The 24,084-nt window shown below is 43.6% G+C and overlaps 1 protein-coding gene across 3 annotated transcripts in view; it reads left to right on the top strand.

Moving 5' to 3' along the window:
* The window catches only part of PLEKHG5 (pleckstrin homology and RhoGEF domain containing G5), an 834,379-nt gene that overhangs the window by 640,527 nt on the left and 169,768 nt on the right, over window positions 1–24,084 (top strand). For all 3 annotated transcript variants that reach the window (XM_069240015.1, XM_069240016.1, XM_069240018.1), the window contains one exon: window positions 5,244–5,380. In XM_069240015.1, coding sequence (XP_069096116.1) covers window positions 5,244–5,380 — 137 coding nt within the window. The remainder of the gene's footprint in view (window positions 1–5,243; window positions 5,381–24,084) is intronic.

Below are 24,084 nucleotides of genomic sequence, written 5' to 3'. Positions count from 1 at the left end.
CTAGCTCACACGTTCTACTTCCAACTTTGGCAAACTTTCCTGAATTGTGTCAACTATTACCACTTTTCGCCAGCTTTTGACCTCTCTTATGAAACCATCACAAAAGCAGGTGTCTTCAGTTGCTTCATTCATGTCTGCGGCAGAAGGTTGTGGAGAAAGGTTTGCCCATATGAGTATCAGGAGGCTTTCAGACGGTTTCTTGCAGCTGTCATGACAGACTTGATCTAAAGAGCCATTTAAATTCCTAAATTATGATTGAATGTTCCTCAACCACTTATTTAAAAACAAGAATAACATTTTGGATTCAGGTCAATTTGGTTTAAGCATAGACACTGGGCCTCTCAGAGTTAATAGTGCTCTCATGGCACACAGTTGAATGCTAAAAGGGGTAATATATTTATAAAAGCCTTAAAAGGTAGATGATTAAGTTAGTCATGAGTCTTGGAGCCACACAAATTAAAATAAATAATTAAACCATCTTACCAATTTTAATCTCTTCATAGATTTTCCAGCATCCGTTATCTCTGTTCCACTTTCTCCCTTTTCCCCCACCAGCTACAATATTTTTTTACAAAATATATTCTTGTGTTTGCTCCATTTCTTTCACTCTCTCTCAAAGTTGTTTCACATCATTCACCGCACTCTTTTCACACCCTCTTTTTTGGCTTTATTTTTACATTTGTCTACTCCGTATCAATGACCTTTCCCTTTCTTAATAACTTTTCTTATTCTTCCTTCTTTTTCAACACTATTCCAATCATCTACTTCTTCCCTTTATATCTTCTTTCACATTTTCTTCTTTGTTCATTACCTTTTTCCTTAATATTTTATTTTCCAAAGTTCCTCTACAATTATATCTCAGGTCTCTTAGACGTCCCCATTTCCTCTGCTCCTTATCACGCCTTTACCTTTTCTCACCTTGTCTTCTAGCCACATTCTCTCCATGGCTTACTCAGTCTTCCTGTCTTTGATCTTACAGTCCTTCTTCTCTATTACTTTTTTGGTATATCTGTCTCTTTCATCTTCTGCCTTTGCTGCTCGTTTTATCCTCCTTTGACCTCCTTCATTTTCCTTCTAGCCATTATCTCAGTAAACCCAATTTATTTTGCCTGCCTAGCGTTTTTTTAGGTCTTCAGCTGTTTAGCCAGCCTTATGATTTCAAAAAATCATAATGAAAATATGTACAAGGGCTCTCAAGCAGTATTCTTCATCCTCAACCTCTGGGCTGTTCATGTTTTGCTTCCTATATAAATCTAAAGATATACACAGTTTCACTGAAGGAATAAGTTCCTATAATTCACAGGTTCCTGGAAATCCAAATCTTTTGGAGCAAGAGCCCTCACTCACCATTTGGTGACATGCTTCATCATTGGGCTATGCTCCTCGTCAGGCCGGCACTGCAATGCCTGACGGGCCCCACGGAGGGGCTCTTTGCCGGAGATCTTTTAATGATGGTAACTAGCTGGTCAATGTGTGTAGGATTGGTATGCAAAGGAAATACTGTTAAAAATGACTAGAGGTAGAACGTAATTTATTGAGATATCTGACCTCTGTCATGATTAAAAACAAGAATGTGGGTAGGGAATAAGATAAGGTCTAAACTCCCCATAAAATAAACAAAAAATGCTGGTAGTTCACTAAATCTCTGAATTTGGAGTATAGTGAAAGTAAGTACAGGGTCCTCTGTACTACTTTTAAATCATGGGAAACATGTTTCTCTCTTGTTAGTCTATATGATCTAGTGCGATTCTTCATGACCGTACACCTACCTAATCCTCAAGTTATCTAAACCATACTCGGGAAAATCACATTAAACAGGAACTTAGAATATAGAACAAAAAGCATGAATCATAAACAGATAGAGAACAATCAATTGTGTGCACAGTGTCAATAAATTAAAGCAGCACACTCGTGAAATCTCCCTTCCGTGATGTGCAAGAAAATCGGGTGAAAAAAATATACAAGAAGGCAGATATGCCAAATGTGCTTACCCTCCTCATAATAGTGGATGGGCCCCATCGGGTAAAGCACCAAGCTTGCGTGGTCCAATGCAGTCCAAGTGTATAGATATAGAATAGAGCACTGTTAAGTTAAAGGCATCTATTATGTCAATTGTAGGTTAAACCAGTGTCACCCTCCTGGTAGTCATGTATCCATGTTGTATAGGATATACAATCTAAGCCTTCTCCTACTGGATATCTAGACGTGTCAGTATTCATTGCAACAAGCTAAATGTAATTGTTATAGGCAAGGACTACATGAACAACCATTCTAATAAATGGAGTGTCCACATTGGTTCATAGCCTCCCAAAAATGCAGGGAAACATCTTGTATAAACATCTAGGCACAGAGCAATTAATTGCCGGATGGTAAGTACCCTTCTGTGAAGCGGTTCAACAAGATTTATAATTGGTAATATAAAATTGAACCAGAAATGGATGTTATATGTAAAGTTAGTAAGATGCTCGATATCTGTGAATTCCTTTGGGCAAAAAATAGCAAATAGCGAGGGGTAAAACTCGCGGTGCAGGCTAATAGCAAAAAAAGGCGTGTCTGAAAACACTACCGGGACTGTGTACCGCGGTACGGATTACACGCGTCAAGAATGTAATGTCGGGTCCCTAAAATGGGACTTAACTATTAAAATACCGACAAACTGGCACAAGTCAGGAAAGAAAGAATTGAAACACTTACTTTCGAAGTGTCCACGTCTTGCGGAACCACCTACACCAGCTCGATGCTCCCGGAACTGTGGGGCTCGGTTGGTGAGCAGAGCCTTAAGGAGGAAGAAAGGTCATGGAAAGGATAGAAGGACTCATGAATCGACCTTCCACAAGGAAGATACTAGACACTGAGAAAGGACAAAATGCAGATGGCGGCCATATTTGGGAGGGGAATAACCCCAAGGCACTAAATTGCACAGGATTATTATCATTAGAAGGTCTAAATTGAAATACAAAAACTGGATACGTGTATAACTGGCACACGTCAGGACTATATTACGTGTTAGTTCAGAAACTAATGTTATAATGCTTATAATTTAGACAATGTCAGAAAAAAATAAATCAGACTAAAAGGTCGCCTTACTCATGTTTTGATTCCACCACCCACACCATACAGTATGTGGCCATTGGCCGGCCCGCTTAATTCACTGGCTGTGAGTGAGAGTAATATGGCTCATCACATGTGCACAGCCTTCTGAAAATAAGTGAACTGCAGTGCTGGGGCAGTTGTGTTGGGGCTGTTGGGCCACTCTTTAATTTTTGTTAAATAATTGTTTTGGGCATGATGCATGTGTTTTCAGAAATAATACAAATACAATTTGCAAGCTTGCATACCAAACCCATTCACTTTGCCAATGCTTGATTTTATGTACTATTTACTAATCCTGGCATCCCTCTTCTTTAATACTTTAGGTCTCTCCAGCTTTGCTTTCTGCCCTGTCTGTTCCCACTGCTACCACTATCTCCAACTTATTGTCTTCAGCATGCACGCTATCTAGCCCTTTTCAGCTTTCCTCGGCATTTTCCTAATTACATTGTCTTTATAAATACAATCAAATATTGAAATGTTGTATTTGACGTAATGTACTGTTGCATTTAGTTTTTGGACTTCACGCCGCTCTTTTATTAAGGTCCCTGTAGTTTTGGTTTGATATGTCATGTAAAATAAGCATCCCTAGTCTGTGTCATAAAAATGATAAGAACAAAGAAGAGCATGTTGAAAATTCCCCATGGACTCGAATGCAGCGGCTAGACGTTGCAATGAATGTACTGCAGACGGCACACACTGACCGGCATTCGAATATTCTTAAATTTTGGGATGAGTGTATTGTCCGACTTGCCTTGGAGCTGACCTTTCAGAATGGAATCTCTCTGCAAGGATTGTGACATTCTGGTGTGTTTCTTGGAAAGGGGAAGCAGACGAGAGCTTCATTGAATTACAAGTATCTTTACTTAATAGGCAAAATCAACTGGACGATGTGGCGCCACTGGGGTCAAGGCAGCTGGCGCAAGAATAGCAACTAATCACTCCAGGGGCTTACTGGGGCACTTTCACTGGCCAGCCAGGCCAATAAAAGGTTTCTGAATTAGTTCTGTACACACTAAAGTTGACTGATACATTTGTTAACTCCAACGTACTTTGAGACTCGGGATTCAACATCTCTCCCTCCCTCTTCAGTACAAATGGTGATGGGATAATGGCGGGAAAGAGGAGGGGCCGCGGGGGCCGGTGTTGATGCTTCAAGTTCAGGATGTGCAATCCAGAAACCTGAACCTGACTACTTCACGTCTGACCCTGCCATTGGCCATTTTAGCAAATTACTGGCAGTGAAGCAGGACTGCATCTTTAATTCAGCCCCTTCTTATAAACTAGCTAAAAAAGCGGCCCTTCACATACATTCCAAACTTTATAGCAGGCCATCTGAGGGCACTATTTTATTTTGCTGTTTTAGTTTAACTTGTTTTATTTTTACAAATTTTTACATTCAAAATACTATGGCTATAACCTAGGTTCACTGATCTGTCAGACTTCGGGGCCAAAAGCCATCACCAACCTATAGTAGAGGCCCACATCGCAGGGGTGACCAGCTATTTACTATTCATAATGCACTTTAGCGCACTGGACCAGTGCACAATGTAATCAATTGTGATTTTTTTTCTATGCATGTTGAAGTAGCTCTTTGTATTGCCTTTTTAACTGATTAACCACGTTTGCACCATGTGCGTTTACTGCATCAAGGAGCTTCTGATGCTCTCACCGCTGTTTATAATTGCATTGATTTGAGTTAATCTGCAATCAAAGATTTGTGCACAACTACAAATAATAGGATTCCACATTAAAAAAAACATGTATGAATATGTCCCCGTTCTGTCCATCGTTTCATAGCTGGCATGACATAACGGGTCACCCTTACCTGAAATGTGCCACCAACCGCAGAATAGTACTGTGATGCTGCAGGCCCAATTAGCAAATTCTGACATAAAATGTAATGAACTTAACCTGAGAGCCTGAAGTGACCACCCTGAATAGGCACCCCGACTAATGGTACCAATGGTATCAATACCTAGCATTTTGGAATGGCTATCCGCTGCGTTTTAGGCTTATAACGCTCCCAAGTCAATATATTCCTGCAACATAATGTGCGTCTAATTTGTGTATGAAGAATGAATGCAACTTGGTATATTATATGTAGATATACACATTATTTTCACTGATATTCTTTGCTCTCTGCCTTTCAGTGAAGTTTTGCTGCCAGCTTTCGAAAGGAAAGGGATAGAGCTCAACAAGGTGGACATTTTCCTTGATCAATCAAATACACCCCTATCGCTCAACTTTGAAGCATACAGATTTGGAGGCCACTACCTTAAAGTTAAAGGTAAGGACCTGCCTCTGACTGCAGTACGCCAATAAAGGGGCTCACAGTACGGTTTGGCTAGCTGGCAGTACCAGTCATCATTATTTTTTGTACGATACAAGAGGCCCCGTGTCTAATCAGGCTTGCTTGGTTATTCAGTCATTTTGTGTTCCCCTGAGCCAGAGCCGTATACAAAGTTGTTAGCCTTTATTTGAGTTCATAATTACTCAAGTGATAGCCCAGTGATCTACTTCATAACTAACTACAACCAAGTGTTATTCAGATCATGAGACACGGTCCTGTAGTGAGTATTCTGGCAATCACTGCAGTGTATCCTGAAGGGAGTGTGCTCTATCACTATTAAAATAGTATATTTAAATGAAGCTAAAATTGTGCAGGAAAAAATGTCCAAAAGTATGTCATCTTTCTTTTTAGGTGTCCCTTCAGCGACTTGTGCAACTGTTGACAAAGCCTATGTTATCAACAGATATAAAGCTTTAAGAATCACTTTGAGAGAGGGTCACCCAAGTGTTGATTTCCTTGTGTACAGCATTTGATTATGCCGAAACTGTTTGCCAACCAACAAAAAGACTCTCCTTATTTATGCCCAACCTGTCAGATCTTACTTATGGGAGTGAAAGTTTCGTATGATTTTGAAGGTATATTATTGTTCAAAACCAGTTACATCTACAAAAATACATAACAGAATTAATTCATATTTAATCAGCCACTCACATTCTGGACATTTGCGTTGTTCATGTGTTTCTGCAGAAAAGTGGGTCTGTGAACGCAGCATATGTACGCAATATGGCATACTGGTGACATTTCAGAAATTTCACATTAATACAACATTCCCAAAATTACACATGATTATGCCAGCGATGGTTTTGGTGCTGGTTGTCCCGCTGACAAACCTTGGGGTACAAGATTTGCAAATCCTTGTGCCCTATTTTGGGGAGAGGGTTACATATTCTTTTTTTTGACAATTGTAATTTTATGACTGTGTGACTGAGGGTTACTAAGTGGGAAATTGTATGCTAATAAAATCACCAATGAGTTGGTCGTGTTGATAAGTCGTGATCGAGGCCATGGGACTGTTCTATTAATTATGGAAAGTTAAGACAAAGCAGTAGGTTTCACATATTTATTTTGAAAATGATGTGTTAAGTATCAAAGTCTGTAGAGAAGTATTTTGTTACGGGGACTCTCACAGAATTTCATAGTAGGTAGGGATTTTGGTGTTGGCCAGCTTCTGTGACAGACCCTGGAGGTAGACTATTTGCATTGTGAGAATCATTGTTCAGCACTCTCAGGAGGAGTTGTATATCATTCTGTACTTAATTGAACTTTTATGGCTTTATACCTAATGGTTGCCTTGTGGGAAAGCCTATGTTCAATGTAGTAGGACTCTCTTGGTTATAGTGACAAGTGGTGATAAAGGCTATAGGCCTGATGGGTTCATTGGTAAACTTTGTCAGATGCCATCGGTGTAATAAAAGACAGAAGCAACATGCTTGGCTTATTTATTTTGAAAGCATTTGTTAATGGCAGTAAATATTTAATGTTGGATTGTTATTGCACTGTGTTAAAGCCTGTAGAGAGAGATTTTGGTAGATGGAATGTCTGTTTTTCCATAGTAGGCAAAGAGTTTGGTGACAGGTACTTTCTATGACAAACCCTGGGTTTAGAAGATTTGCACTGTGAGAATTCTTGTAAGAGCCTCTGGGGGAGGGGTGTATTTTGTTTGCCAACTGTAACATTGTACATTGGTTACCTTGTGGGAAGGTTTATGCTCAATACTGTAGGCCTGTAATGGTTATGGTGACAAGCAAGTTATAAAGGCTATAGGCCTGATTGGTTCATTGGGAAAAGTTGTCAGAAGTCATGGTTCTGGACTGTTTATTATGACAGTTATGTCAAAAAGCATTAGACTTGACTTATTTGTTGTGAAATACAGATGTTAATGTCAATAAAAGGCCTTTAACCTGTTGAGTGCGGGCGTCGGCCACTGGCCGACGCCCACACACCCTCCCTGGTGCGGGTCACGCACGACCAGTGGCCGACACCAGGAAGGGTATTAATAAATCCTCGGGTGCGTCGCACCCGAGGATTTTTTTTATTTTTTTTAACTTCCCTCGGGAGACACGGAAGCTTCCGTGTCTCCCCCCGCCCCCCACCCGCCCCTTTGTGACGTCAGCGTGCCGCGAGGCGCGCTGACGTTTCAAAGGTGTTTTCCCCATCAAAGCAGGAAGCAGCCTTGCGGCCGCTTCCTGCTTTGATGGGGAAAACGGCCTTTTCCACGTTCGGGAAGGCCTCGTAAGAAAGGGGAGACACTCCCCTTTCTTACGAGGCCTTCCTGAAAGTGTTTCCTGGCCTCCGGCAGCTGCGATCGGGGGCCAGGAAACACCACTAGACACCAGAGATTTCACTTTGGGGGGCGCCCCCCCCGGAAAACGGGCTGCCCCCCCCCCCCCCCCCCGGCATCATATATTTTTTTTCTTTTAAAGGTAGGTGCCCCCTGGGAGGGGGCGCGATCGCCCCCCCCCCCCCCCCCCCCCCCCAGGGGATTAAAAAAAAAAAATAAAAATAATGAAATGACAGGGGGTCGCCCGTGGGCAGGGTGACCCCCTGTGGGGGCAATATTTTTTTTAGATGTTGTAGGGTTTCCCTGGGGGCCATTTTGGCCCCCAAGGAAACCATACAACAACTAAAAAAAAATATATGTATATATAGATCTAAATATATCTATGTATATAGATATATCTAGGTACATGGATATATCTATAGATATATCTATGTAGATATATATATATATATATATATATATATATATATATATATAAGTAGATCTATATCTTGCGAAGGTGGGTTGTGAGGGCGTTCCAGGTTTTGGGTGCAAGGTAGGAGAAGGATCTGCCCCCGGTGGTGGTGTGTTTGATGCGGGGGACAGAGGTGAGAGAGAGGTCAGCTGAGCGGACGTTTTGTGTGGGGGTGTGGAAGGTGACTCGTTGAGGTAGGCAGGGCCTGTGTTGTGGAGTGATTTGTGTGCGAGGATAAGGATCTTGAAGGTGATCCTTTTGTCAATGGGGAGCCAGTGGAGGGATTTGAGGTGTGGAGAGATGTGTTTGTGTCGGCGGAGGTCGAGGATGAGTCGTGCTGCTGAGTTCTGGATGCGTGTAGTTTGCACTTGAGTTTTAGAGTGGTGCCGGCGTAGAGGGCGTTTCCGTAATCAAGCCTGCTGCTGATGAGTGCGTGAGTGACAGTTTTTCTGGTCTCTGTGGGGATCCATTTGAATGTTTTTCAGTATACGGAGTTTGTTGAAGCATGAGGAGGTAAGAGCGTTGATTTGTTGGGTCATCGAGAGGGAGGAGTCTAGGATGATGCTGAGGTTGCGTGCGTGGTTGGCGGGGATGGGTGCAGGGCTTAGCGTGGTGGGCCACCATGGGGGGTCCCAGGTGTTTTTGTGTGGGCCAAAGAGGATTATTTCGGTTTTGCTTGAGTTGAGTTTCAGGTGGTTGGCTGTCATATATATATCACTTTTGTCAATATGTGTGTGGTTTCCATGGGGGGAAAAGGGTCCGACTTGTCTACTGGCAGTTTTAGTGCCATAAAGAAGCGCAGAAGGTTTATATGCCTACTGCAAAGAGCACATCTGTATTTTATGTAAATAGCTGAGTACATTAGTAAAATCTATGGAGAGATGAAGGGCACTTTTGCTGGGTGGTAATGAGGGAATCCGAGAAGGAGGGAGTGGGAGCACCAATAATGATTGTTGGACTGGGCGCAGGAGGTGCTAAAGACTGTGACGAATGGTATGTGACAAGGTGTTTTTTGAGTGTCTTGAAAGTACGTGCTGATTGAGGGAAGAAGCGCAGGTAAGGTGGCCTCTACTGTTGCACGTATCTCACACACACCATCGATTTTGTGACTGTCTACGTAGGCTAGTGTTTCAGAGCAACAGTTTAGCCAATAGCAGAGATGGCATCTTGATGGATGACTGCTGCCTGCACTCGGGTTATAGAGGACCACTCTGACATAGGATCAGAGACTGAGACATCAGATACTGAGACAGCATCTGAGGGATAGTACAATGGCGCAGACTCTGGGAGTGATTTTTCAGTCAGAGGAGTCCCATTCGAAAACTCCTCTTCCAGTACATTATGAGGGAGGTGATGAGGACAGTCCTGTTGTCCCTTCGCAAGCTGTTCGTGCAACTGGGTAATAGTGGGTTAGGCCAACCCAGAGAGCAGGTGAATGCGGCGGCAAGCGGAGAGAGAGTGCTCTCTTGGGAGCTCCCCAATTTAGTTCAGCCCCAAATTCCACCACCCAAATCATATTGTGGAGACATCAAAATTGTCTATGGCAAAACAAACTGGTTTTGTAAGGCAGGCACCTGTGTTTTTGGTCCTGGATTCGGCGGCCATGTAGAGAAACACACTAAACCCAAACATTTCTGGAAACTAGACATTCGGGGGAGTCCACAGAGGTGTGACTTGTGTGGATTCCCCAAAGTTTTCTTACCCAGAACACCCTGCAAAGCTGAAATGTTGAAAAAAACCTAAATTTTTCTCGCATTTCTGTCACACAAACTACAGGAATATGCTGGGATCCACAACATTCCTACCACCCAGTGACTCCTCACCTGTCCTGATAAAAACACTACCCCACTTGAGTGCCTACACCTAGTGCCTGTGTCAGGAATGGATCACCCCAGGGTCAACAGCTGCCTCACGTAAGGACCAACATTGACCGTTGTGTGATCTATTCCTGTCGCAGGCACCAGGCCTAACCACACAAGTGAGGTATCATATTTATCGGGAGACTTGGGGGAACGCTGGGTGGAAGGAAATTTGTGGCTCCTCTCAGATTCCAGAACTTTCTGTCACTGAAATGTGAGGAAAACGTGTTATTTTAGCCACATTTTGAGGTTTGCAAAGGATTCTGGGTAACAGAACCTGGTCCGAGCCCCACAAGTCACCTCATCTTGGATTCCCCTGGGTTTCTAGTTTTAAAAAATGTGGTGGTTTGCTAGGTTTCCCCAGGTGCCGGCTGAGCTAGAGGCCAAAATCCACAGGTAGGCACTGTTTTCTATGAAAAAATGTGATGTGTCCACGTTGTGTTTTGGGCCATTTCCTGTCGCGGGCGCTAGGCCTACCCACACAAGTGAGGTATAATTTTTATCGGGAGACTTGGGGGAACGCCGAGTGGAAGGAAATTTGTGGCTCCTCTCAGATTCCAGAACTTTCTGTCACCGAAATGTGAGGAAAACTTGTTTTTTTAGCCACTTTTTGAGGTTTGCAAAGGATTCTGGGTAACAGAACCTGGTCCGAGCCCCGCAAGTCACCCCTCCTTGGATTCCCCTAGGCCTCTAGTTTTCAGAAATGCACAGGTTTGGTAGGTTTCCCTAGGTGCCGGCTGAGCTAGAGGCCAAAATCTACAGGTAGGCACTTCTCAAAAAACACCTCTGTTTTCTTCCAAAAATTTGGATGTGTCCACGTTGCGCTTTGGGGCGTTTCCTGTCGCAGGCGCTAGGCCTACCCACACAAGTGAGGTATCATTTTTATTGGGAGACTTGGGGGAACGCCGGGTGGAAGGACATTTGTGGCTCCTCTCAGATTCCAGAACTTTCTGTCACCGAAATGTGAGGAAAACTTGTTTTTTTAGCCACTTTTTGAGGTTTGCAAAGAATTCTGGGTAACAGAACCTGGTCCGAGCCCCGCAAGTCACCCCTTCTTGGATTCCCCTAGGTCTCTAGTTTTCAGAAATGCACAGGTTTGGTAGGTTTCCCTAGGTGCCGGCTGAGCTAGAGGCCAAAATCTACAGGTAGGCACTTCGCAAAAAACACCTCTGTTTTCTTCCCAAAATTTGGATGTGTCCACGTTGCGCTCTGGGGCGTTTCCTGTCGCGGGCGCTAGGCCTACCCACACAAGTGAGGTATCATTTTTATCGGGAGACTTGGGGGAACGCTGGGTGGAAGGAAATTTGAGGCTCCTCTCAGATTCCAGAACTTTCTGTCACCGAAATGTTAGGAAAACTTGTTTTTTTAGCCACTTTTTGAGGTTTGCAAAGCATTCTGGGTAACAGAACCTGGTCCGAGCCCCGCAAGTCACCCCTCCTTGGATTCCCCTAGGTCTCTAGTTTTCAGAAATGCACAGGTTTGGTAGATTTCCCTAGGTGCCGGCTGAGCTAGAGGCCAAAATCTACATGTAGGCACTTCTCAAAAAACACCTCTGTTTTCTTCCAAAAATTTGGATGTGTCCACGTTGCTCTTTGGGGCGTTTCCTGTCGCGGGCGCTAGGCCTACCCACACAAGTGAGGTATCATTTTTATCGGGAGACTTGGGGGAACGCTGGGTGTAAGGAAATTTGAGGCTCCTCTTAGATTCCAGAACTTTCTGTCACCGAAATGTTAGGAAAACTTGTTTTTTTTAGCCACTTTTTGAGGTTTGCAAAGGATTCTGGGTAACAGAACCTGGTCCGAGCCCCGCAAGTCACCCCTCCTTGGATTCCCCTTGGTCTCTAGTTTTCAGAAATGCACAGGTCTGGTAGGTTTCCCTATGTGCCGGCTGAGCTAGAGGCCAAAATCTACAGGTAGGCACTTTGGAAAAAACAGCTGTGTTTTCTATAAAAAAAATACGATGTGTCCATGTTGTGTTTTGGGGCATTTCCTGTCGCGGGCACTAGGCCTACCCACACAAGTGAGGTATCATTTTTATCGGGAGACTTGGGGGAACATAGAATAGCAAAACAAGTGTTATTGCCCCTTATCTTTCTCTAAATTTGTTCCTTCCAAATATAAGAGAGTGTGTAAAAAAGACGTCTATTTGAGAAATGCCCTGCAATTCACATGCTAGTATGGGCACCTCGGAATTCAGCGATGTGCAAATAACCACTGCTCCTCAAAACCTTATCTTGATCCCATTTTGGAAATGCAAAGGTTTTCTTGATACCTCTTTTTCACTCTTCATATTTCAGCAAATGAATTGCTGTATACCCAGTATAGAATGAAAACCAACTGCAGGGTGCAGCTCATTTATTATCTCTGGGTACCTAGGGTTCTTGATGAACCTACAAGCCCTTTATATCCCCGCAACCAGAAGAGTCCAGCAGACAAAACGGTATATTGCTTTCAGAAATCTGACATCGCAGGAAAAAGTTACAGAGTAAAACATAAAGAAAAATGGCTGTTGTTTTCAGCTCAATTTCAATATTTTTTTATTTCAGCTGTTATTTTCTGTAGGAAAACCTTGTAGGATCTACACAAATGACCCCTTGCTGAATTCAGAATTTTGTCTAGTTTTCAGAAATGTTTAGCATTCCGGGATCCAGCATTGGTTTCACACCCATTCCTGTCACTAACTGGAAGGAGGCTGAAAGCACCAAATATAGTAGAAATGGGGTATGTCCCAGTAAAATGCCAAATTTGTGTTGAAAAATTTGGTTTTCTGATTCAAGTCTGTCCGTTCCTGAAAGGTGGGAAGATAGTGATCTCAGCACCAGAAACCCTTTGTTGATGGCATTTTCAGGGAAAAAACCACAAGCCTTCTTCGGCAGCCCTTTTTTCCAATTTTTTTGGAAAAAACAACATTTTCACTGTATTTTGGCTATTTTCTTGGTCTCCTCCAGGGGAAACCACCAACTCTGGGTACCATTAGAATCCCTAGGATGTTGGAAAAAAAGGACGCAAATTTGGCGTGGTTAGCTTATGTGGACAAAAAGTTATGAAGCCCTAAGCGTGAACTACCCCAAATAGCCAAAAAAGGGCTCAGCACTGGGGGGGGAAAAGGCCCAGCAGCTAAGGGGTTAAGAATGGATTGGGATTACACTATGTTAAAGCCTGTTGAAAGCGTTTTATTTGCATGGAATATCACAGCAGAAAGTTAAACATTGCCATGAATAGTAAGCATGGTTAGAGACCCAAAGCATTCTATACAGGTTATGATGCTTGAGCAAAGCTCAGCCTTGGCATGTTCATTTATTTTTTCTACATTACTACATTTCTTTTTGGGGTTGTTTCACACTCGGTTTGGCTAACCTGTTTCTTGAAACCTTTCAGTGTAGTGTCGGGCTAGACTGTCATGATGTGTAAACACATTGGACATCGTTATTGCAAATAAGGTACGAATTTAGCTCTTGAAAAACAACTACGCTTAAATCAGAGGTTTAACCTTTAATAATGGAAAGGAGACTGGAAGAAGCTCATCCATGACATGTCCATTTTGATGTCGTTAGTCGTGTGAACACGACAGCCTGAGCATTTTTGGAACCATAAGTTTAGCTCGATTCTGAGCTCTATTTAAATGGCTGTTCATAGCTGAACCAGGACGTTGTATTCTCTTGAAGATAGGATCCTGCTAAATGAGAGACTCTACTTTTACACAATGTGAGCAAAACTAAAACAAGATACCAGCTCAATGTATTGCCCATGAAGACTTTCTAAAGTCATGTTAATGGATGCCAGAGAAGCCCATGCAGCTGCATCACACATTAAGTTTTACAATTTCTAGGAAACCTCTTCAGCTTGAAATAAGCATCCTGCGAGCTAAAATTACTGGGAAAGTGCAACTAAAAGAGAAAGTATGAAGTCTGTCAAGCCGAATACAAGACGTCCTGTCATTAAACTTATTGAATAAACATTTGACACCGCCCTGTCAAGACCCTGCAGTTAAAGCATCATGTCATCGAGTTGGAACCTGGTTCCCTCTGGTCCTGCGTTCCTGCATCCTTGCCTACTCTGGTACCTTGTACGGACGTGCTGCTCCTTTAATATCTGCTCCTAGCCTTCCTGATAATGCACCTCCATCAGAAGGTAGCTGAGCTTCTACACTGTAAATCTTAATAAATAGATGCAGACATGTTTATAAATGCTATATACTGCTTCATATATAGTATTATTATTTACCATTTATGTAGTGCAAAACATTGTTCTTGAGTCATTCACTGCTATGCCATTGGGACACTTTTCATTAAATCGTTCTATGTATGTCTTCAAAGACAACGAGCCTGTATCACTTGCAGAAAGGTCAAAGAGAATTGTTTTACATTTTAAAGGTACTTGTTCCCATGCCATCTGTTGCACATCTCTCTTGACTGGTCTGTCAATAGCTCGACTTGTACTTTGACTTTTAGCACCAAGCCGCCCCTAGCGCATTTCCTCTTCGAATTTTGTTGCTGGCTCACATCTAATGATTTAATGAAGGCGAGGAGACCCACGCATCTATGTAAAAATCCAGTGCTTAGAAACGGCATGAAACGTTTAGTTCTCTGTATTTGTAAAATGCTACCACCTATGATGTCGCCATTGTTGTGTTTGCTGTCCCATCCTTTTGCATCCAGAAGTAGGCTGCGAGCAACGTGAAAATCACTATAAAGTAAGCGAAACAGATCAGAGATGAGATCTGCTTACCATTCTACATTTCAGGAACATTTAAGCCCCTAACAGCCTGTTTTAATCAAAAGTTGGCACGATTTAAGGGATCTGTGTACCTGTTGCCAGGACTGGTGCTGTTTGCCTGAGTACCATAGAAAAGTCCTCACATTTTCTTTAGCGCTCTAACACACCAGGGTTGTGCGGGGCTCATGACCCCGTGCTGATATAGTTTGTATGGATAGTCAACCTATCCCTTCCACACACTTATTAATCACGGTATTGCCAAACACATTGAATCTTCAGATTCTCAAGCTATGTTCCTCCTAGAGAATAATTCAGGACTGGTGCCAAAAAACACATGAGTTTCAGAATCCTTTTCCAGAAATATAGAAGTAGAGTCAATAACAACCGTGGGGGAAGACACTTGGCGAAACTAAGATTTGCTGAGTAAAAATGTGGAAACTCCCTCTTGTCTGTAATGCAGTACACCCCCGAGCCTAAGACGCGGTAGAAGGAACAGGAAGCATTGCGCTCATTCAGATTCCTCACCCTCAACGAAGGAGTCGCTTTCTATGTTTGTTTCATCTGCTCTTGTAATGGGATTACTACAAGACTTTGTCACTCTGCAGAGGAAAGCCAGGTGTCCAGGTAGACCTACGAGAGGTAAATTCAACTAAATTCTTTGTGATGGGCAATAAAGTGAAGTGCTTCACTATTAATGTCATATATGATAAGCTTTGAGAAATGCAGACTCAAAGCGGATTAAAAAGATGAGATCAAGGGCAAGGTGGGTGGACCTGAATTAACCACCTGATCAGTTCACTCTGTTACAATTTAAGTCAAGTTCTGTTGTGGTAGCACACCTTTGTAGCCCAAATTAACTCCATACTAACAAAGTTTTGTTGTGAAAAGGGGATGTTTATCATTAAAATTCCATAGTGCTTTTCACTGCCCATTCCCAACTTTTGATTACAGAGGGGTGCCAGCGTCAAAGTGCAGTTGGCACCGTTGTGTACGGGACGCAACCTGAGTCATCTTGCATTGTTTCACGTGTTAACTCTCCACCTGAGAAGGGCACACGTTTACCATGTGCACCTGCTCAGGATGGCGTGGATGAACACTGGTAGAGTTATGGCTCAACCACTACCTGCCACTTCCGAGTCAGCTCCTTCTAGTATATTTTTCTACCTATTAGGAAACCAAGCAGCAGTTCTTTTGAAGCATTTGAAGTTTCATCCACAGGGTCCAGCTTTGGGGGCTGCTAAGTTTTAAATGCATTTCAAGATTGCTCTTGCTTCTCTGTTGTCATTATCAAGACTGTTCCCAGTGACCTAACACCAGTCCAGGGAAGATGTGGGTTGGAAAAGATGTGACCTTGCTGCCGCCGCCTCCTCGGAGCCCCATGTCCAGCGGCAGTGGCTGGGACATTTCTGAAGAGGACACTTCTAGCTCCTGATTATTTGACTTGCTTAACTCTTGTGACTGTTGGTGAAAAGCAGACCCCATATTCTTCTCATCGCTGTATCTAAGCTCTCTAGTTTAGCCAGCCCTAGATCCAGGATTTTGCTAGTGGAGGTTGGCATGATTGTAATATTTAAGGCTCAGTTGCGAACATGTTCATTTCAAAGACAAAGAGTGCAATTTCCCAGGGGTCCCATCATCCAGGTCCCGCCACCCTGATGAACCAACCTGTATCACTCTCACTCAACTCCGTCTCTTTCTCATCTCAGTCTCCCTCTCTCAGCCTGCCTCTCCTCGACTCTGTATCTCGCTGCCTCTGCCTGCCTTACCACTCTTGAGTTTTTCCTCTTTCTCCGCCTCCTCTATTGCTTCCTCTGTCATCTCTCTCAATACTTAACATACTGTTCACCTCACCACCATCTGTCTACCTCATCTCCCTTTTTCTACCGCACCTTTCTCTATTTTACCTCTCTGTCTTTCTTTCTCTCTAATCACCGAATGCCTACCTTTCTACTTCACTTCCCTGTCTACCCTTGCTTCTGACTACCTCCATGTCACCTCTCTTAAGTACCATCTAGCTCTTCACCTGTATCAGGCCTCGCCTTCCTTTGTTTTTTTCATCTCACCCCTTCTCTCTATATTGCCTGTCTAACTCTGCACCTTATATACCTACACCCCTCCCTTATGTAAACTCCCTCCACCTCATCTAATTGTACTTAGAGAGACCTCCCTTGCCCTCAAGTTTCTACCGGTTTCTTGGCTTTCCTCTAAATATCTACGTCTGTCACCTCTCTCTACCTCATCCCTCTCTGCACCTCACCATTGTTTCAATCTCACCTCCCTACATCTCCCCTTCATGTTCTTCACATCTTAACCAGATCTCTTTACTTCACCTCTGTAACTTTTATACCTCGCATAACTCTACCCCTCAGCCTCATCACCCTCTTCCTCCCCACTACCCCATTTCTCACTCTCCTTCACATCGCACTCACTATCCCGCACCTCCCTCTCTGCCTAGCTTCTCAAGTAATCCTATCATTTATTTGCTACCTTCCATCTCCAAATTGCCCTATCACTATCCTCTTGTACATCAAGTTTCTCACTGTCTTACTTTTTCGATCTAGCTTCCTTCCCATACCCCTGATTTTCTCCATTGTTTCCTCTTCTGTCTCATCACTCTGTACCTTCTTCTGTATTCAGCTTACCCTCCGCACCTCACCTGTCACTCTACCTCTCTGTATCCCCACTTGGTGTCTACCGCACCAATCTTTATACCACTCCTTTTCTGTGTATAAACCCTACTTCTCTGTACCTCACATGCTCCCACTTCACCTTTTGCTCTCTACATTTCACTCCTCTTCCTAGCCTGCCATCGCCTCTCTATTTTTCTCTTTTCCTCGCTCTAAAACCTTACCCATCTCTACTCTATACCTAACCATTGTTCTTTCTGTCTCCCTGTATCTTTCATTCTAGCTACCTCGACTTTCTCTTTACCTTGAGTCTCTTCCCACCTACCCTATTTCTCTACCCCATCCTTATCTCTACCTCTCTTCTCCCTCTTCTTATCCTCCTGCCTCCCATTCCTCTAAGTCAGCAGAGCCAAGGTCACAGTTTAGGCAGATGGTTGCTCACTTAGAGAGAGAAGAGAGTCAAGGCTGGGGCCAGACTGGGGAAGAGAATTAAGGAAAATATTATCAGATTTCACCCATGAATAGTGATAATCATTTGAGCAATACTTTGATTTTCACTATCTCAGTGAAAATTCTGGCTGTTAAAAATGGTATATTTGTATTTATAAATGTCAAGAAGTTAATCTAAAATTTTAAGCACTTAAATGCATGTCTAATGTTAATACTACATACTTGTCCACTAAACGTCCACCAAGTCACACTTTTTCTTTCCTACAGTAGGAGGAACAGCTTGGTTCGACACTGAATTTTACTTCTACATAAAATATTGTTGTTTGTCTAATGTCAGGAGTCTTTAACTTTTGTGAGTTTTAAAACTATAACTCACTATTCTTCAGCATCATGAGGACCTATATTGCTCAAAAGAGGTAATAAAGTAAAAAAAAATGTCTTCTCTTAGGCCCAAAAAATCTATAAGAACGCAATGCTCAGTAGTAGGCGGTGGGGCCAATTCATAACATCTGGGACTCATCCTAGGTGGTGGTAGGGGGGTGCGGTGTGCAGCAGCATGTCCATTAGAGGGATGCCACCCTATTGGAGCCGCACCCCATTTTTGTTAAGGTATTTCGAATATTTTGTGCAATACCAGCATTAGGTGGTGCACAGTATTTGTTTAAAAAGCAGCCAAAACCCTGTGTGCTTTGTTTAAATATGTAGCCATGAAAGCAGCTTGGTTCCAACTTCAGAGATTTTACAAATGTGGTTTAGTCATTTATACCTTGTGCAGCAGACATTACTCGAGATAAGGATTAAGAACGATCTATAATCTGGGGATTCTGTTTTTGTTGCTCTTCTTAAAAGTTCACATTCCACCAAATTTCAGAAGTGCCCGTTTCGGAACCCTCTCTCCTCTGTGATACTGTGAGGAATTATTAGATCGTCCATTTGACAAGTGTAGTTAGTATGATTGGTGAGGAGAAAAAGACAGTCGACATGGCACCCCTCTCAGGGTGCCATGCCCACAAACCACTTCCTGTGTCATGGGTAAGTCACCCCTCTAGCAGGCTTTACAGCCCTAAGGCAGAGTGCACTATACCACAGGTGCTGCATGAGCAATATACCCCTACAGTGTTTAAGTCCATTCTTAGACATTGTAAGGGCAGTGTGGCCTTATAAAGTACATGGGCAGGGACTTTGTCATTACGAACTCCACAGCTCCATGATGGTTCCACTGAAGACTCGGAAATTTGGTATCGAACTTCTCAGCACAATAAACCCACACTGATGCCAGTGTTGGATTTATTGAAAAATCCACCACGAGGGCATCTTAGAGATGCCCCCTGTATTTTAGCCAAACTTCTAGTGCAGGATTGACCGGTCTGTGCGAGCCTCCCACTTCCAGATGAGTTTTTGACCACATGGGGTGAGAGCCCTTGTGCTCTCTGTGGCCAGAAACAAAGCCTGCACTGGTTGGAGGTGCTTCACACCTCCCCCCTGCAGGAAATGTAACACCTGTCAGGGAGCCTCATATGCTCAGGCCTCTTGTTGTTACAGTGCCTGAGGGCACTCCAGCTAGTGGAGATGCCAGACCCCTCAACAAAGCCCCACTTTTGGTGGCAAGTTTGGTAGGAAGATTAGGAAAAACAAGGAGTAGTGACCACTTCTGCCAGGACCACCCCTAAGGTGTCTAGAGCTGAAGTGACCCTGTTCTTGCTAAATCCTCCATCTTGGTTTGGAGGACATTGACCAATAGGGTTAAGTCTGTGCCCCCCTCCCCAAAGGGAGTGGACACTGGAAGGGTGTAGTCAACCTCAGGAACAGTAGCCATTGGCTACTGCCCTCTGACCCCTGTAACTCCTCTAAATCCAGGATTTCGGGGTTCCCCTGAACCTAGCACGTCAGATTCCTGGCAACCTCAAGAAGATGACAAGAAGAAAGAAGGAGGACTGCTAAGCTGACCCCCAGCAGAGAAGACTGAAGATACCAACTGACTTGGCCCCAACCCTACAGGCCCGTCTCCAGCTTCTGAAGCCCGGCTACAAAATGGCGACGAATCCTGCAGGACCAGCTACCTCTTAAAAGCCTCAAGAGGAATACCTGCACCCCCAGATGACCAAGATCTCCCGTGGACAGCGGCCCTTTCCAGAAAGAAATTCCAACAAAGGACTCCAGAACCGCCCCGATACGCGAGTCCTGCCCACTCTGCACCCGATGCCCACAGCCTGTGTCCATGTGGCCCACTGGTCCAGAGCAGGTCCCCAGGCTATTCTGACCAAGTATCCACCTTGGGGTGACCCCTCCTGGCCAGCACGACTTGCCTGCAGCCTAAATCCAGAGGAACCCCCTGACCATTAGAGAACCGGATGAAGATTCCCAATGCCTAAAGGTACCCCTGCACCTGCAACCCCTGGCCTTGGGGAATCTGACCACCAGTCCATCAACATTCAGAATGCGGCCCTCCTCCTCCTTGTCCAGCCTGTGGTTTTTCAGAACCAACCCCCTGGACCTAGCCTGCAGCATCTTTGTGGCCCCTGGGGTCCCCCTATTGAAAAGCATGGGAAGCCCGACGCTGTGTTTGCATCCTGCACCCAGCCGACCCTGTGCCGCAGAGGGTGTGTGTTTGGTGCTGACCTGTGGCGCCCCTGGTGCTCACCTGTACCCCCCTTGTTTGCCCTCCGAAGACGCGGGTACTTACCTGAAAGCAAGCCTGATTCCGAGTGCCCCAATCTCCATAGGATTACCCGTGTTGCTGATGGTGGGTGTTTGGGGTTAACGTGAACCCTAAACTGTGGGCAGCAAAACTCATGGAGACTGGAACTGTAAGCCTTGTATTTACCTCAAAACTGTACTAACTTTTCTTCCCCCCAGAACTGTTTCTGAAAGTTGCACTGTCAACTTTTAAAACAGATATTTGCTGTTTTCCTGAAAACCGTTTAACTTGCTAAATTGAAACAACGTGGTGTTGATACATATCTTTGATACTTACTTACAAATATCCTTACCTGCAAACTGAATCTTGTGGTTCTAGAAATAAAGTAACAAAATATATTTTATCTATATAAAAACCATTGGCCTGGAGTTAGTCATTGAGTGTGTGCTTCCTTTATTGCCTGTGTGTGTACAACAAATTCTTTGCACTACCCTCTGATAAGCTCAACTGCTCGACCACACTACCACAAAAGAGAGCATTGATATTACCTACTTTAGCCTCTGTTCAGCCTCTTGGGAACGCCTGGATTCTGTACACACTATAACTCATTTAGATATAGCATATACAGATCTAGCTTCCTACAACAAGTTTGTCTGGACAGGGCAAATTCACTATTGTGGCTAAGGAAAAAATGTGTCCTCACAGTTGTCTGTACTGTTAGGCTGATGTTTTCTGGCACTGACCTCTGCCGTCTGGAGAACGTAAAACATTTAACCATGGGGAAATTTTTGAAGACTGCTCCTAGATTTCTTTTAAATCACCAATTACGTGCAAGGGTGTAGCTTCGGGAGCTACACCCCCTACTAAATTAATTTATCAGTTGAAAATTGGGTCTAGGGACTCACAATTGGGTTGGTAGCATCGATATTGGGTTTCCCTTGGGCTCATCACTGTAGAGGCCTATGTCCCTTGAATCTGGGAAGCACTCATTTACAGCAGACCCTACCTCTCTCTCCCACACAGTACTTTGCTAGGGAAAACAAAGGCAATTAATCAGCTGTGCGGAGACCTGATAGGTCTCACAGGATGTTATCCAGAACATCCTGTCAAGGTTTTAAACTATGGTTCGGCCCTAAGAGAAGTTTTTACTATTTTTTATAGGGTACTTGGTGGCTCACAGAGAATGTCAAAGCATCTTTGCCAGGATGGAAAAGCAGAAAGCAGGGTACCAATGGTCCTCTGTTCAAGTGGATCTTCTGTGTTTCAGGGAGGATAGGGATGTGGAGTAAACGAGTAAGACAACTGTTCACAACATTCCCCCTGGTACTTTTCTGTTTTGTAGCAGGAAGTACCACGCTGTGGATCTGTTGCACGTTTCTTTTCACACTTCCCAGGTCTCCATTTAGCGTGCCAATCCCGACTTTCAGGCCACTAACTGGAGATGTGCTACACTCACTTTTTTTTCATAAAAGTCCAGTAGTCAAATTTTGGAAGATGCTTTTTTCTATTGTCAGAAAGTTGAGTGATGTAACACGTAGAACATGTAGGATATCAAATGCACACTATTTTCTATGATGTGATCTTCCACTCCATCATTATATTTATTTTGTTTTTGGCTTCCACTGGTAGAATAAACTGTTTTATGGATGGCATCTGAACTTGGAAATGCTCCAGATGGAAGAAAAATGTTTACTGAAAAGCAGTCTACTGCTTCGTGGAGTTAAGTTCATGCTATTTATGAAATACTTAAAAAATACATACAAACAGCCTTTGTGTGACAGGTGCATTTGCCTATCTAATTGTCTTACTGGCGCTGGAGCCTATTTCCTAAACCTTTCTACACACAGATCACCGCAGAAGGCATGTAACCTCATGAGCTGGCTAATTTGATTGAAACATGCAAAGTGCAGGAGACCATGTCCTACAGATGACAGTTTGCAATAGCATGGGCCCAACTTTCCCAGCCTTCTTACTGGCTGTTAGCAAGATCTTCGTATACAACACACAATGAATGAATAGATTTGAAGGACTCCAGAAATGATGATTAATAAAAAAAAATTGTTATCCTTCTACTCCTATAACAACCAGAACTTCCATCCTCCTGATGCTAGCTATTCACCCGCCCACCCTTGCTTGATGGACAATCTTTCTTAGTAGTGTACACTGTGGAGATGGCTGGGGAATATCAAACCCACACCCAGTGTTTAATCTGTGCAAGAATGAGTGCCAGCACCCAAGGCTCTGCTCAGAAGCCCACTGCCAGTGCTATTATCTGGAATCCACCTCATGTCTTCAATTGAGAACCAGACATTCCTTGCCCATTTAACTCACTCCTGCATGTTCCTGCTTTCTCCCTTTTCTGAAGGTTTTTCTGCTTCCCTTCTTCTTTCTCCATTGTTTTTCTCTCTTGCTCTCGAAAAAAGGCTGGTAAGAAAAAACATGTGCTGGTCCCCAGTTATGGATGCCGGTGGGCCCCACCTGCAACCTCCGGCTCAAATTAAGAACTGCTTACACTCCCCAAATCTCACTGACTAAGCTACCCCTGATTAAGTGAATCAATAAAACTAAACCTGAACATTTCAACAGGATACTTTCCAAACTATGATAATCTGCAGGGGCAGACTGGGCTCTCATAGGTATTGGTCTCTGGCAGTCATCGCAGAAATGCTGATTGGAGAAAGGGTTACTAGCTATGGCCATAGGCCTTAAAACTGAGCTGTATAGTTCTCCAGGCCTCCTTAAAGCTCCCCTACACCCTAACACAGATGAAATGACTAATGTTGTAAATGGCCTGCTAGGCCATGATAATTTGTTTACAGTAATCTGTGTAGCTATCTCATAATGCTCGTTCAGGTCACAATTTAACGCCTTAAAAGATCTTATTCATCCAAGTGAGGAGTCAGAAACTAGGGACTCCCCACAGCAACATGTAGAGGATCTGGCAAGCTTCTTTTTAAGTAAAATTCAGAACATCTATCTAGCCTTTCCCAACTCCACTATTAAAGATCAGGGGATGATGAACCAGGAGGCTGTGGAGGAAATGTTCTTTACAAACTTCACTCCCATTAGTTTGGACAGAGTTACTAAATTACTGAGCTCAACGAAATCGGGCTCGCCGCTAGATCCTGCCCACCCCTCCCCCCAGATCTTATCCATGGGAACATCAGTTTTAGGTCCGATAATTACAAAACTTATTAACACCTCATTAGTTTCTGGTACGGTACCAGACCACTGGAAACAGGCTATTGTCAAGCCGCTTTAAAAAAAACTAATTTGGGTTCTGAGATACTGAGCAACTATAGACCGATTTCATTGCTGCCTCTAATAGCCAAACTTGCGGAGAAGCATGTACATTCTCAGCTGTCTACGTTTCTGGAAGAAAAAAAACTGATACATCCTACCCAGATGGGTTTTAGGCCTAAACATGGTACAGAAACCGCACTGATTGCCATTACAGAAGAAGCAAGGAAGAGGATGGATAAAGGTCTTGAAACCGCAATCATCCTCCTGGACTTGAATGCGGCATTTGACACAGTTGATTTAAATATCCTCAAAGACAGATTGCGGGGACATGGAATTGCCAGAGCTGCTCTAGAATGGATCCTTTCATTTATACA

The sequence above is a fragment of the Pleurodeles waltl genome, chromosome 6 (genome assembly GCF_031143425.1).
Source record: "Pleurodeles waltl isolate 20211129_DDA chromosome 6, aPleWal1.hap1.20221129, whole genome shotgun sequence".
In the NCBI taxonomy this organism is placed as follows: Eukaryota; Metazoa; Chordata; class Amphibia; order Caudata; family Salamandridae; genus Pleurodeles; species Pleurodeles waltl.
Note: the sequence above shows the minus strand (reverse complement) of the source record. Positions and strands in the feature narration are given on the sequence as shown.